This window comes from Salvelinus namaycush, chromosome 24, assembly GCF_016432855.1.
Source record: "Salvelinus namaycush isolate Seneca chromosome 24, SaNama_1.0, whole genome shotgun sequence".
NCBI classification, from domain to species: Eukaryota; Metazoa; Chordata; class Actinopteri; order Salmoniformes; family Salmonidae; genus Salvelinus; species Salvelinus namaycush.
Window position 1 is genome coordinate 6,859,923 of NC_052330.1, and position 15,117 is coordinate 6,875,039.

The 15,117-nt window shown below is 41.0% G+C and overlaps 1 protein-coding gene across 5 annotated transcripts in view; it reads left to right on the forward strand.

Annotated features, from left to right (window-relative positions):
* The window catches only part of myo6a (myosin VIa), a 91,344-nt gene that overhangs the window by 45,596 nt on the left and 30,631 nt on the right, over positions 1-15,117 (forward strand). For all 5 annotated transcript variants that reach the window (XM_038962998.1, XM_038962994.1, XM_038962996.1 and 2 more), the window contains exons 13-18: positions 1,755-1,912; positions 2,171-2,262; positions 5,381-5,453; positions 13,633-13,760; positions 13,952-14,047; positions 14,352-14,522. In XM_038962998.1, the coding sequence (XP_038818926.1) occupies positions 1,755-1,912; positions 2,171-2,262; positions 5,381-5,453; positions 13,633-13,760; positions 13,952-14,047; positions 14,352-14,522 (718 nt within the window). The remainder of the gene's footprint in view (positions 1-1,754; positions 1,913-2,170; positions 2,263-5,380; positions 5,454-13,632; positions 13,761-13,951; positions 14,048-14,351; positions 14,523-15,117) is intronic.

Below are 15,117 nucleotides of genomic sequence, written 5' to 3' on the forward strand. Positions count from 1 at the left end.
GAAAGCCGTATCTAAATGTTAGCCTGTTTAGGGACTAGCTTTTAAGGTGTTTATGTGCGAGGCAGAGTGGGTGGGGGGGGGAGATGTTAATCATGTTGACCCCACCATGGTGAATTCACTAACGGACTCGGCATCTCGGCGATGCCAGGTGGGGTCAGTCCACTCTCTCAACTTACCCATATGCACAGTGCAGTACAGACTCTTAACGGTAATTTTAAATAAGATGTGTGCCCCTCAACTTCCTGATAACATGCTGCCGGAGATCATTTTGTGGAGATCATTGAGCAAGGTGGATAACCTCGAGCTTCGTAGGGAATACACACATCCCCGCTGCTGTTAGTGTTCTGGCATTTCATACCTCTTGGTTTGTGAATGAGAGGCCAGGGCTTAACCCTGGTATTTAGATGTTTTAGCTGTGGACCGGTAGTTTCTCACTGGCTGGAAGAATATAAATGAAACATGGTTTGTGGTTGAGAGAGGGCGAGAGAGGGCCCAGTTGTACTGAGAGCTTAAGGAGGCAAAGGTGTAAGACGAGGTGATGTGATGCTGGTATCATAATGGGGAGTTCTTGTCTTGTGGGATGTGCTAAATGGAGATCCACAGGGGGGGACGAGATAATGGATAAGTCCTGCCCAAAGAGTTTGTGTGTAGGTGTGAGGGATGGAGGGGAAGGTGTGTGTGTGAGGAGAATCTCTAAATCAACTCTCACTTCAAGACATTAGAGGTGGCTTTTGGACATAGCCATTAAGTACTTAGAGAACTGCTAAGTGCTACTTGTACAGCATTATCCCGGTTCTCTCCAGCCTGAAAGGATCAACTTTAGAAGGAAAGTGTCACTTGCCACTTAATCACAATGATGCTTTTTGCCTCATGATTCATTTTACATCATCTTGATGTGACAAGTGACACTTTGCATCTTGAAGTCCAATAGCTTGAAAACTTGACATGCAAAACATTGTGGACTAATGAAGAAAAATACCGAAAGATAGTTTTTGAGTGGAGTTTTCCTTTTAAGTGCATGATAAAGATGCGTTTGAAGCGAAGGTGAAGCTTGACGAGGAACTTTTAAGTCCACGTGGTAGTCATGTTGTACATTTCACGCTCCCCTGCATTCTTAGCCCTCTCTCGGTGGCCTCGGATTATTCAGCTGAGCACTTGACCGCAGTCCGAGCTCTGGGGACGTCACAATACCTTCACAGAGCTGTGATGCTCATGCCTTCTCTCATTGTCATGGCTCCTTATCACACCGCAATCACTCTTTCCCCAAGATGTCAATAACCCAATTATCCGCTTGGGAAACCAAGCAGACCCTCAGTATTTTTGCAGACCCACGGTGATGAATGCGTAGGATTATTTAAACTGACTCTGCCGCTGTTATGAATTGTAGGCTATTGATTACACCAGCCGTCATTGCTCAAGTCTCCGTCTCTGATGTATGCGTGTAGTTGCCTTAGCGCTATGTTTCTTTGCTGGTGACAAATCCAATTCCCCCATGGTAGATTTTAGATTAGATATACTTAAATTGACTTTGCATACAGAGAAGGCAAGTATTCAATTATAATATACAGTATGCTATTTAGCAGCTACTGTTATCCAAAGCAACTGTCATGCTTGCATACATTTTGGATATGGTTGGTCTTGGGAATCGAACCCGCTATGCTGGTGTTGCAGAGTATGGTGCTCGCGAACGGAGCTACAGAGGACCAGTGCTAGAAGGAGGAACTATGTGCTCTCTCTCTCTCTCTCTCTCCCAGGGTGCCATTGAAAGTGGAGCAGGCAAACAACGCCCGGGACGCCCTGGCCAAGGCTGTGTACAGCCGGCTGTTTGACCACGTGGTCACCAGGGTCAACCAGTGCTTCCCCTTCGACTCCTCCGCCAACTTCATCGGGGTTCTGGATATCGCAGGCTTTGGTCTGTACCGCCTCTATGTGCAATGTCTACGTGATATATGATAGCAGTAGTAAACGTTATTATCCCTCAGGCGGAAAATGGTTTTGCAGCCTAATTGTCCATTTAAAAACGACATCAAACAGACATTTCGCCATGGACATTATACACAACATAACGCAAACCACACATTGCACACGCATGCTAGAGTTCATTAGTCAGAGACAGTGGTGGTTTACAGCCGAAGTGTTTTTTTTAATGTCTTTTCATTTCCTCTTCCAGAGTACTTTGAACACAACAGCTTTGAGCAGTTCTGCATCAACTACTGTAACGAGAAGCTGCAGCAGTTCTTCAACGAGCGCATCCTGAAAGAGGTGAGCACTTCTTCCACTGTCTGTCTGTAGACCCCGATGCCCCCTCTCTCCTTGGTTGACATCCCAGCTGTCCCAAGAGCTCGATCTCAAGTTGCCCTTTCTGTGATTCCTACCGTCCTATCTCCTTGCCTCCTCCTCAACTGTGTTCGAGGGGAATGACCCTCCCATTGGGTCCTTCTCCAACGCATCCTGAGAAGGAGAGCGGATGCGAGACATCTAGGAAAGATGAACTGAGGAAGAGGCCAGATGTTTGCAACAAGCAAAAGGAAACCTTGATATTTCTAAGATTAATGAACTTGCTAACGTAATGTATTATTGCTGGATAGCTATAATGGACAAAGCTTCTGCCCTCATAGACTTTATTTGAATACATTTGAGGCTTTGTTCTCTCTTCTAATGAGGCCAATCTTATATACACTACCGTTCAAAAGTTTGGGGACACTTGGAAATGTCCTTATTTTTGAAAGAAAAGCAACAAAAAAAAATATCCATTTTTTAAAAATAACATCAAATTGATCAGAAATACAGTGTAGACATTGTTAATGTTGTAAATTACTATTGTAGCTGGAAACGACAGATTTTTAATGGAATATCTACATAGGCGTACAGAGGCCCATTTTCAGCAACCATCACTCCTGTGTTCCAATGGCACGTTGTGTTAGCGAATCCAAGTTTATCATTTCAAAAGGATAATTGATCATTAGTAAACCCTTTTGCAATTATGTTAGCACAGCTGAAAACTGTGGTTCTGATTAAAGAAGCAATAAAACTGGCCTTCTTTAGAGTAGTTGAGTATATGGAGCATCAGCATTTGTGGGTTTGATTACAGGCTCAAAATGGCCAGAAACAAAGAACCTTCTTCTGAAACTCGTCAGTCTATTTTTGTTCTGAGAAATGAAGGCTATTCCATGCGAGAAATTGCCAAGAAACTGAAGATCTCACATAACGCTGGTTACTTTTGTACCTGTTTCCTCCAGCATCTTCACAAGGTCCTTTGCTGCTGCTCTGGGATTGATTTGCACTTTTCACACAAGTACGTTCATCTCTAGGAGACAGAACGCGTCTCCTTCCTGAGCGGTATGGCGGCTGCGTTGTCCCATGGTGTTTATACTTGCGTATTATTGTTTGTACAGATGAATGTGGTACCTTCAGGCATTTGGAAATTGCTGCCAAGGATGAACCAGACTTGTGGAGGTCTACAATTTTTTTTTCCGGCGGTCTTGGCTGACTTCTTTTGATTTTCCCATGATGTTAAGCAAAGAGGCACTGAGTTTGAAGGTATACCTTGAAATACATCCACAAGGTACACCTCCAGTTGACTCAAATGATGTCAATTAGCCTATCAGAAGCTTCTAAAGCCATGACAGAATTTTCTGGAATTTTCCAAGCTGTTTAATGGCACAGTCAGTTTAGTGTATGTAATCTTCTGACCCACTGGAATTGTGATACAGTGAAATAATCTGTTTAAACAATTGTTGGACAAATGACTTGTCATGCACAAAGTAGATCTCCTAACCGACTTTCCAAAACTACAGTTTGTTAACAATAAATTTGTGGAGTGGTTGAAAAAGTTTATCACTCCAACCTAAGTGTATGCAAACTTCTGACTTCAACTGTATATATATTTTTAATAATAACAATTACAACAATACTGAATGAAGACTTTTTTATTTTAAATTAATATAACACAAAAATAAAATCAATTTAGTCTCAAATAAATAATGAAACATGTTCAATTTGGTTTAAATAATGCAAAAACACAGTGTTGGAGAAGAAAGTAAAAGTGCAATATGTGCCATGTTAAAAAGCTAAAGTTTAAGTTCCTTGCTTAGAAAATGGGAACATATGAAAGCTGGCGGTTCCTTTTAACATGAGTCTTTAATATTCCCAGTTAAGAAGTTTTAGGTTGTAGTTATTATAGGACTATTTCTCTCTCTACCATTTGTATTTCATATACCTTTGACTATTGGATGATCTTATAGGCACTATAGTATTGCCAGCCTAATCTCGGGAGTTGATAGGCTTGAAGTCATGAACAGCGCTATGCTTCAAGCATTGCGAAGAGCTGCTGGCAAACGCAGGAAAGCGCTTGTTTGAATGAATGCTTGCTGCTGCTTGCCACCGCTCAGTCAGACTGCTCTATCAAATATAAAATCATATACTTAATTATAATAAACACACAGAAATATGAGCCTTAGGTCATTAATAGAGTCAAATCTGCAAACTATCATTTCAAAAACAAAATGTTTTGTTCTTTCAGTGAAATACGGAACCGTTCCATATTATAAGGGAACAGGTGGCAACCCTAAGTCTAAGTATTGCTGTTACATTGCACAACCTTCAATGTTATGTCATTATGTAGAATTTTGGCAAGTGAATTACGGTCTTTGTTAGGAAGAAATGGTCTTCACACAGTTCACAACGAGCCAGGCGGCCCAAACTGCTGCATATACCCTGACTCTGCTTGCGTTGAATGCAAGAGAAGTGACAAAATTTCCCTAGTTAATATTGCCTGCTAACATGAATTTCTTAACTAAATATGCAGGTGGGCAGCCTGCCACGCACTCCTCGTGGATTGTTATTTTTGTTATGAAAACTTGAAATCGGCCCTGATTAATCGGTCGACCTCTGATTTTGAGCCTGTAATCGAACCCACAAATGCTGATGCTCCACATACTCAACTAGTCTAAAGAAGGTCCAGTTTTATTGCTTTTTTAATCAGAACCGTTTTCAGCTGTGCTAACATAATTGCAAAAGGTTTTTTTAATGATCAATTATCCTCTTGAAATGATAAACTTGGATTAGCTAACACAACGTGCCATTGGAACACAGGAGTGATGGTTGCTGAAAATGGGCCTCTGTACGTCTATGTAGATATTCCATTAAAAATCTGCCATTTCCAGCTACAATAGTCATTTACAACATTAACAATGTCTACACTGTATTTATGACCAATTTGTTATTTTAATTGACAAAAAAATAGCTTTTCTTTCAAAAACAAGGACATTTCTAAGTGACCCCAAACATTTGAACGGTAGTGTAAGTAAACAGACTAAAGTTATTTTCTGAATGTCATTATAAATGCTTGTTATTGGAATCGTTCTGTTTTGAATTCTAGGAACAAGAGCTGTATCAGAAGGAGGGTCTTGGAGTAAATGAGGTCCATTATGTCGACAATCAGGACTGCATAGGTTTGTCTCGTCTTCGTATCATTACATGCACATCATTTGACATACACAGTGTCCTCCGCCTAGTTTCCAGTGTTTTTCCCCTGTTTTTTCCCAATGTGTTGCCTTTCAATGTTCTTCTGACTGGAGATCGGTTTGGCTTCCGTATGTGTGGGAAGGTGGAATAGCTGTTTTCTCTGAGAGAGGTTACGCTTTTGAGCACACTACTCTTGACCCTGACCCCAAGTTATGTTTCATGGTCAACAGAAATGAAGCAATTGATGGGAGGTAGATTGATTATGTTGCAGAGCACACCTAAACCCCTCTGTTTGAGATGTGTGGGGTACGGCGGCAGGATACCAGAGAGTGGAATGGAGGTGACCGGGGTTAACGCTAGATAGAATTGGGTCTGCGTTTAAGAGAAGAAGCCGTTGGCGCAAAGCATGCCCTGTAGACTCACTCTCTGAGACCAGACATTTTACTTTCTGTTCCATCAAATAGGGTTGGGCGTTTATAGCCAAAATATATCACAATATTTCACTTTTTTTTGTTGTAGTTTTATGTTTTTTAATAGAACAGGTTATACATTTGCTTTAAGTAGTGCATGACCTTAGCATGGCAACACATACATTGATTTCAATGGGTCTTTCTCAATACTGGTTGTTTTATACTGTTAAATCAAACTTCAAACAAATGTAATTTTCATATGTCTGCATTTCTTGCTCTCGTTTTGAGATCATGTCCACAGTGCCACGAACGGCTGCATGATATGGGCAAAAAAAATGGAGGCCTTATTTTTAAACAAATGTTGCGATTGCTATTTGACTTGTGATTTACATCAAAATACTTGGGTGAACTGTTGAAATCATGAAAATATATAATTATTTTAATTCTAGAGATATAATAATGGGCACTTTGAATAGTGTTTCCCAGCGGACCCTAATTAGATGTTAGCTACGTTAATGTTTTCTCTTACTTGATCTAACTAAAATATGCATGCTTTGCCTATTCCTGTCTGATTTAGAAGATACTGTTGCACAAACAAAATGCTGACTGGTACCTGGCTGTATTAGCTAGCTACGTTTTCTCTGTCTCAGTAAATGTATTAGCTAGCTAGCTTACTTGCGATTAGCAGCTAACACGATTTATTTTAGCCACAACTTATTTTAAATATATTTTTTTCAACCTTTATTTAACTAGGCAAGTCAATACGAACAAATTCTTATTTTCATTGAAGGCCTAGGAACAGTGAGTTAACTGCCTTGTTCAGGGGCGGAACGACAAATATTTTTTCCTTGTCAGCTCGGGGATTCGATCTGGCAACCTTTCGATTACTAGTCCAACACTCTAGTCACTAGGTTATCTGCCGCCACTTGCTAATAAACGACAAACTGTTTGCACACAGTAAGATACACAAACTAATAGTGTAATTATAGAATCCTTGTGGATTTATATTAAGATGCAAAGTGGAAAGCAGCCTCGTTGTCAACACTTTGTTGCATCCGCTGCATTGACCATGCAGACTGCAGAGTGAAAGACAAGTGGTCTTGCGGTCCAAGCAACAACTGCGCTCCTTGAGTGACTAGGGGCGGGGAAAGAGAGAGGGGGAGACAGACGACTCAAGTAGCGGAGTGAACTATAAAAACTGACACGTTACACATAACACACGCACTCTACACAGACGTACACATGGATTTTGTGTTGATATGTGATAGTAGAGTAGGGGCCTGAGGGCAGACACAATGTGTTTTGAAAAGTGTTATGTAATATTTGTAGTTGTATCTAACTGCCTTATTAATGTTGCTGGATCCCAGGAAGACAGCAGCTAATGGGAATCCCTAATAAATACGCCACACTGCCATGTTTATTTTATCACATTTAGCAAACCAAACATTGAAATACCGCTATAGAAGGTAAAGTAAAAACCCAAACCGGTCCGTGCGTCAATACCGATGTCAAATTTTATTGGTCACATATTTAGCATATGTTATTGCGGGTGTAGCAAAATGTTTATTTTCTAGCTCCGACAGTGTAGTAGCATCTAACAGTTCACAACAATACACACTAATCTAAAAGTAAAAGAATGGAATTAAGAAATAACGGGGGTGTGTGTCAATGTAAATAGTCCGGGTGGCCATTTGATTAATTGTTCAGCAGTCTTATGGCTTGGGGGTAGAAGCTGTTAACCTCTACTTCCTCAGAAACCCGGGTCCGGGAGCACCCCCACCAGTAAAAAAGCTGACTAGCATAGGCTAGCATAGCGTCACAAGTAAATAGTAGCATCTAAATATCATTAAATCACAAGTCCAAGACACCAGATGAAAGATACACATCTTGGTAATAAAGCCACCATTTCAGAATTTTAAAATGTTTTACAGGGAAGACACAATATGTAAATCTATTAGCTAAACACGTTAGCAAAAGACACCATTTTTCTTTGTCCACCATTTTTTCTCTCCACCAGTAGCTATCACCAATTCGGCTAAACTAAGATATTGATAGCCACTAACCAAGAAAAAACCTCATCAGATGACAGTCTGATAACATATTTATGGTATAGGATAGGTTTTGTTAGAAAAATGTGCATATTTCAGGTATAAATCATAGTTTGCCATTGCAGCCACCATCACAAATCTCACCAAAGCGACTAGAATTACTACAGAGAGCAACTTGTATTACCAATTTACTCATCATAAAACATTTCTTAAAAATACACAGCACATAGCAATGGAAAGACACAGATCTTGTGAATTCAGACAACATTTCAGATTTTCTAAGTGTTTTACGGCGAAAACACAATAAATCGTTATATTAGCATACCACATATGCAAACGTTACCCGAGCACTGATTCTAGCCAAAGAGAGTGATATCGTATCATCGCCAAAATATATAAATTTTTTCACTAACCTTCTCAGAATTCTTCAGATGACACTCCTGTAACATCATATTACAACATACATATAGAGTTTGTTCGAAAATGTGCATATTTAGCCATAAAAAACCGTGGTTATACAATGAAAATAGTAGCAAAACAAGCCTGGAAATGTCGGTCGCCATCTTTGAGTGATCTAGTTTAATCAATAGCTAATCATATACTTGACTAAAAAATACAGGGTTGACAGGAATCGAAAGACAAATTAGTTCTTAATGCAATCGCTGATTTACATTTTTTAAATTATCCTTACTTTTCAATACAGGTTGCGCCAAGCGAAGCTATACAAAACAAAATGGCGGCGTAAGCGTTTAACATTTTTCGACAAACACGATTTATCATCATAAATTGTTCTTACTGTGAGCTGTTCTTCCATCAGAATCTTGGGCAAAGAATCCTTTCTTGGGTCTAATCTTCTTTTGGTCGAAAGATGTCCACTTGTCCGTCGAAATGCCCACTAACGTACGACCGGGACCCCGAAACGTGCCCAGCGCTTCAAAGTGCACAACAAAGCAATGCCTCAAAATCGCACTAAAAGGATATAAATTGCTATACAACGGTTCAAATTAACTACCTTATGATGCTGTTAACACCTATAACGGGTAAAAACATGACCGGAGAAATATTACTGGCTAAACTAACGCTTGGAAGGAGGCGAGTCCGATGTCCTTCGCGCGCAAGGCGCAGGCAGCAAAGGGAAGCTACTTCCGGTATTTGCTGTTTTATACAGCCCCTGATTGCGCAATCGACTCCATTCAAAGCGTCATCACGCACTGACATCCAGGGGAAGACGTAAGAAGTGTCTGTTTCTTCATAGCATTTACACGGACCTTTAAACTGACTCCAGATCAGTGGCCAAAATGTTTGAAATCTGACTCCCTATCATGAAAAGTGCTGTAGATTGAGTTCTGTTTCACTCAGAGACAAAATTCCAACGGCTATAGAAACTAGAGAGTGTTTTCTATCCAATAATAATAATAATATGCATATTGTACGAGCAAGAATTGAGTAGGAAGCCGTTTAATCTGTAGTGCAAATTATGCTAATGCGAAACAGCACCCCCTATATTCGCAAGAAGTTAAGGTGGTAAGGAAAGCACTTTTTAAAGAACAGCTTGGCATCCTCTACTGACCGGATGAGGTCAATATCCTTCCAGGATACCCGGGCCAGGTCGATTTAGAAGTGTTTTAGGGAGCGTTTGACAGTGATGAGGGGTGGGCGTTTGACCACGGACGCAGGCAGTGATCGCTGAGATACTGGTTGAAAACAGCAGAGGTGTATTTAGAGGGCAAGTTGGTCAGGATGATATCTATGAGGGTGCCCATGTTTACGGATTTGGGGTTGTACCTGGTAGGTTCCTTGATAATTTGTGTGAGATTGAGGGTATCTAGCTTAGATTGTAGGATGGCTGGGGTGTTAAGCATATCACAATTTAGGTCACCTAGCAGTACGAACTCTGACGATAGATGGGGGGGCAATCAATTCACATATGGTGTCCAGGGCACAGCTGGGAGCTGAGGGGGTTCTATAACAAGCGGCAACAGTGAGGGACTTATTTCTGGAGAGATGGATCTTTAAAAGTAGAAGCTCGAACTGTTTGGGTATAGACCTGGATAGTATGACAGAACTCTGCAGGTTATCTCTACAGTAGATTGCAATTCCACCCCCTTTAGAAGTTCTGTCTTGACGGATAATGTTGAAATTGGATGGAAGTTTCAGATTTTTTTTGTTGGCCTTCCTAAGCCACGACTCAACATTTGCTATTGCAACATTTGGTTCAAAATAAGGTTTAGATTGTTTGCCCATATCGTGTAGCCCTACATGGCAGTGTGGAAATTATCTCAAATGAGTGCAGGAAATGCAGAAATTTATAAAAATGCTAAAAAATATATTTTGGGTTGAATTGAACAGTATAAAACAATCAGAATGGGGATATGCTTTTAGTGTGACATTGAAGTCACTTAGAATGTATATGTTGCCACCCTGAGGTCATGCACTACTTATAAAGCAATTTTTTGTCCATATCACCCAGCACTATGTGCTAGTAGTTTAAACAGACACCTCTGTATATTCAACATGTAAATACCTCTCACAAATAGTGATGTCAATCTCTCCTCTACTTTGAGCCATGAGAGATTGACATGCATGTTGTTAATGTTAGCTCTTCATGTACATTTAAGGGCCAGCCATGCTGCCCTATTCTGGGTCAGTTGTAATTTTCCCGAGTCCCTCTTTGTGGCACCTGACCACCCGACTGGGCAGTAGTTGTTCTGGTGCGACAAAACTGCCTTGTTGATAGTGCTGTTAAGAAGGCAGATCAACGTTTTATTATGGACAGACCTCTCCCCATCTTAGCTACTGTTGCATCAATATGTTTTGACCATAAGTTTACAAGCCGTAGTTACTCCAAGCAGTTTAGTCTCAACTTGCTAAATTTCCACATTATTCATTACAAGATTTAGTTGAGGTTTAGTGAATGATTTGTCCCAAATACAATGCTTTTAGTTTTTTGAAAATATTTAGGACTAACTTTCTTGCCACCCATTCTGAAACTGACTGCAGCTCTTAAGTGTTGCAGTGATTTCACACACTGTCGTAGATGACGTGTTGAGTCATCCGCATACATCACACAGGCTTTACTCCGAGCCAGTGGCGGTCGTTAGTAAAGATTGAAAAAAGTAAAGGGCCTAGACAGCTGCCCTGGGGAATGCCTCATTCTACCTGGATTATGTTAGAGAGGCTACCATTAAAGAACACCATATGTGTTCTGTTAGACGGCTAACTCTCAATCCACATTATCTCAAGCCATAACAAAACAGCTCTCACAATCTTTTTATTATCAATTTCTCTCAGCCAATCATCATTATTTGTGTAAGTGCCATGCCCTTCCCAAAAGTGTGCTGAAAGTCTGTTAATTTAGATACTGTGAAATAGCATTGTATCTGGTCCAACACCATTCCCCCCCCCCCCCCCCCCCCCCCCCCAGAAGTCTACTAGGGGTTGGTAAAAGGCCGATTGGTCGGCTATTTGAGCCAGTAAAGGGTGCTTTACTGTTCTTGGGTAGTGGAATTAATTTTGCTTCCCTCCAGGCCTGAGGGCATACACTTTTTTGTAAGCTTAGATTGGATGGTGAGTATGAGTGGCAATATCGTCTGCTATCCTCAGTAATTTTCCATCCAAGTTGGTAGTCAGTTTGTACATTTTTTTCACATCTTCCACACTCAATTTACAGAATTCAAAATTACAATGCTTGTCTTTCTTAATTTGGTCAGTTATACTTGGATTGGTTTGGCATTTGTTGCTGGCATGTCATGCCTATTTGCTAATCTTGCCATGAAAAAAAATATTTAAGTTGTGATGAATGAGCCATCTGATTTCATTTGAGGTGGTCCAAAGCGTTTTACTATTCTTTATATCATTTGTCTTTGTTTCATAGTGTAGTTTCTTTTTGTTCTTAGTCACATGATTTCTTAATTTGCAGTAGGTTTGCCAATTGGTTTTGCAGAAAGACTGCCATTCCTTTTCCTCATCCCTGTCAACACTTTTCAATTCCTTATCAATCCATGGGGATTTTAGTTTTTACTGTCATTTTCTTAATGGTTGCATGCATATTAGTAACTGGAGTAAGCAATTTCATAAATTTGTCAAGTGCAGTGTCTTGTGGCTCCTCATTACACACCACAGACCAGCAAATATTATTTACATATTATTATTATTATTACATATTAACATATACATATTATTTACATAGGACCTCTTATACACAATATTAGGTCCAGTCTTTGGTTACCATGTTACCGCTCAACAATTTGCAGCTAGTGAAAAGGGGAGAGTGGGGCTAAATGTAACACGAGTCAATTGTAGGGTGAATTGGGGTTAAACGCCAACCTACCTTAAATAAATAAGTATTTGTGAGTGACTTAACTTGTGATGAGACGGATTACATTTTTTTGTTCAGCATGAGTAATGGCAACTGGGGATGTGTTGGGGGGTGAAATGAAGCTGACTAGGTGAAAAATCTGTCGACGTGCCCTTGAGCAAGGCACTTAACCCTAGTTGCTACTGTAAGTCACCCTGGATAAGAACGTCTGCTAAATGACTGAAATATACATGTAAGTGGTTTCTGTGAGAGATACAGGCTGGGGGCGTGTTACCCCAAGTTGCCGTAACAGGTAGACCTATATTATAGATTTACTGCGTTTATTCAAGTTCATCAACAATAAGATGCTAACAAATTAAATAATCGCATTTGGGATCTAGCTAATGATTAGTTCAATAGGGGAAATGCAGATAGGCAACCCCATGCTTCAGCCATTTTATTTATAGCCACTATGTTGCTATCAGATGGGCTACAGGTAATTGCTAAAAGCAGACCTGAGGCCTCCCGGGTGGCGCAGTGGTCTAGGGCACTGCATCGCAGTGCTAACTGCGCCACCAGAGTCTCTGGGTTCGCGCCCAGGCTCTGTCGCAGCCGGCCGCGACCGGGAGGTCCGTGGGGCGACGCACAATTGGGCTAGCGTCGTCCGGGTTAGGGAGGGTTTGGCCGGTAGGGATATCCTTGTCTCATCGCGCTCCAGCGACTCCTGTGGCGGGCCGGGCGCAGTGCGCGCTAACCAAGGGGGCCAGGTGCACGGTGTTTCCTCCGACACATTGGTGCGGCTGGCTTCCGGGTTGGAGGCGCGCTGTGTTAAAGAAGCAGTGCGGCTTGGTTGGGTTGTGCTTCGGAGGACGCATGGCTTTCGACCTTCGTCTCTCCCGAGCCCGTACGGGAGTTGTAGCGATGAGACAAGATAGTAATTACTAGCGATTGGATACCACGAAAATTGGGGAGGAAAGGGGATAAAATTTATATTTATAAAAAAAAAAAAAAAAAAAAAAGCAGACCTGAGATAGATACATAGAGATGTATGTGTATATATATGCATGGTACTATATGTAAAAATTATTTTAACTAGTCATTTTACCAATTTCTTATTGGGCTCATTTTGGGAGGTGGAAATTATATTTTAGGTTGTGGCGGCATCATTTTATTTTAATACATTTTGTAGTAGAATGTCCTTTTTTAAAAAGTCACAAGAACTGAGCTTCTCAGTCCTTCTACATAAAAGTGGCGCTGGGCATGGCCGAACTACCGCATTTGGTAATCCAGCCCTGGGCTATACAAAGGCTAAACCCCTAATGAAATACAAGAAGCAACAGTATAGCTCAAACTGATAGATGAATGGATATAGTCATTTTGGATACCTTGACCTTTTGACCTCTGTTTACAGACCTTGTGGAGGCCAAGCTGGTGGGCATCCTGGACATCCTGGATGAAGAGAATCGTCTACCTCAGCCAAGCGACCAGCACTTTGCAGAGACTGTACACAACAAACACAAGAACCACTTCCGACTAACCGTGAGTTTTAACATTAATCAGGATTCATGTCCTTTCTGTCTGTTATAGGCAGTGCACGTGTGTGCGTGTGCATTTTAGCGTTTGTAAAGTCATTTGTGTTTCTTTCTTTAAGCCATTTGAAAGGTCATGCTTCAGTGGTTGTATTTGTGTTTCACTTATTTAAAATGGATGGTGTGTGATGCATCCCTCAGGTGCCCAGGAAATCCAAGCTGCAAGTCCACAGGAACGTGAGGGATGACGAGGGATTCATTGTCAGACACTTTGCAGGAGCGGTGTGCTATGAGACGGTATGTTCAGGTTCACACACAATGACTCAGCATGATGTCTGAAGGCAAAAAAACATTACACCTTTTTTTATGATTTTTATCATGTATATTTATGTTATCCACCATATCCTTGTGGTAGGCCTTTACTGCAGCATCTCCAACCAAACATTCTCCTGCTTTGAAACCTGCACAAAACCCAGCAGGTGGAACTCAAAGCATGTTTATTTTTATTTAAGTGCCCCACTTATCTTCCCAAGCAGAGTAGCCTTTTTCTGAACGGGGTACTTCTGCGTCTTCAAGGTTTTACATTTTCTCTGAATTGCAGACCAAGTTTGTGGAGAAGAATAATGACGCGCTGCACATGTCCCTGGAGTGCCTGGTGAGTGAGTCTAAAGACCGGTTTATCCGGGATCTCTTTGAGAACTCCAACAACGCCAAGGACTCTAAACAGAAGGCCGGCAAACTCAGCTTCATCAGCGTCGGCAACAAATTCAAGGTGAGGACGAATGTTAATCCCACGCTTTTTGTTACCACGCTTTTTATGACCACACTTTCTTCTTATGCTGCTTAACATGGTAGGTATCCCAAATGGCACCTTATTCCCTATATAGTGCACTACTTTTGACCAGGGCCCATAGGGCTCTGGTCAAAAGTAATGCACCATATAGGGAATAGGGTGCCATTTGGGATGCACCCACCGTTGCCTATGTTCATGTATGTTAATCCTGTGTTTTATAGGCAAAACGGTAGCATCAAGGCTATATGTTTACTTTATGGTCATAACAGTCATGTCCTTCCTTACTCTATGCTAAGTGATATTGATCCTGTGAGAAGTGTTGTTATATTCATAATTATTATTAAGTGAAATCCGAGGGAAATATTTAGTCATGTTAATAGGCAGTTCTTGTTAGCTGTCACGGAACTACACTGCACCTAGACAGTGGAGAGAAGCAGAAAGGTTAAGAGCACAAAGAGCGTTGCCAAAAGTTATTGCAATTTAAGAGGGTTTGTACAGGGTTCTCGGTTGCATAATGTGTTTTGATGGTGTTGTCTGATTGAATCTACCTTTCGTTTAGTTTCCACAGAGTTCA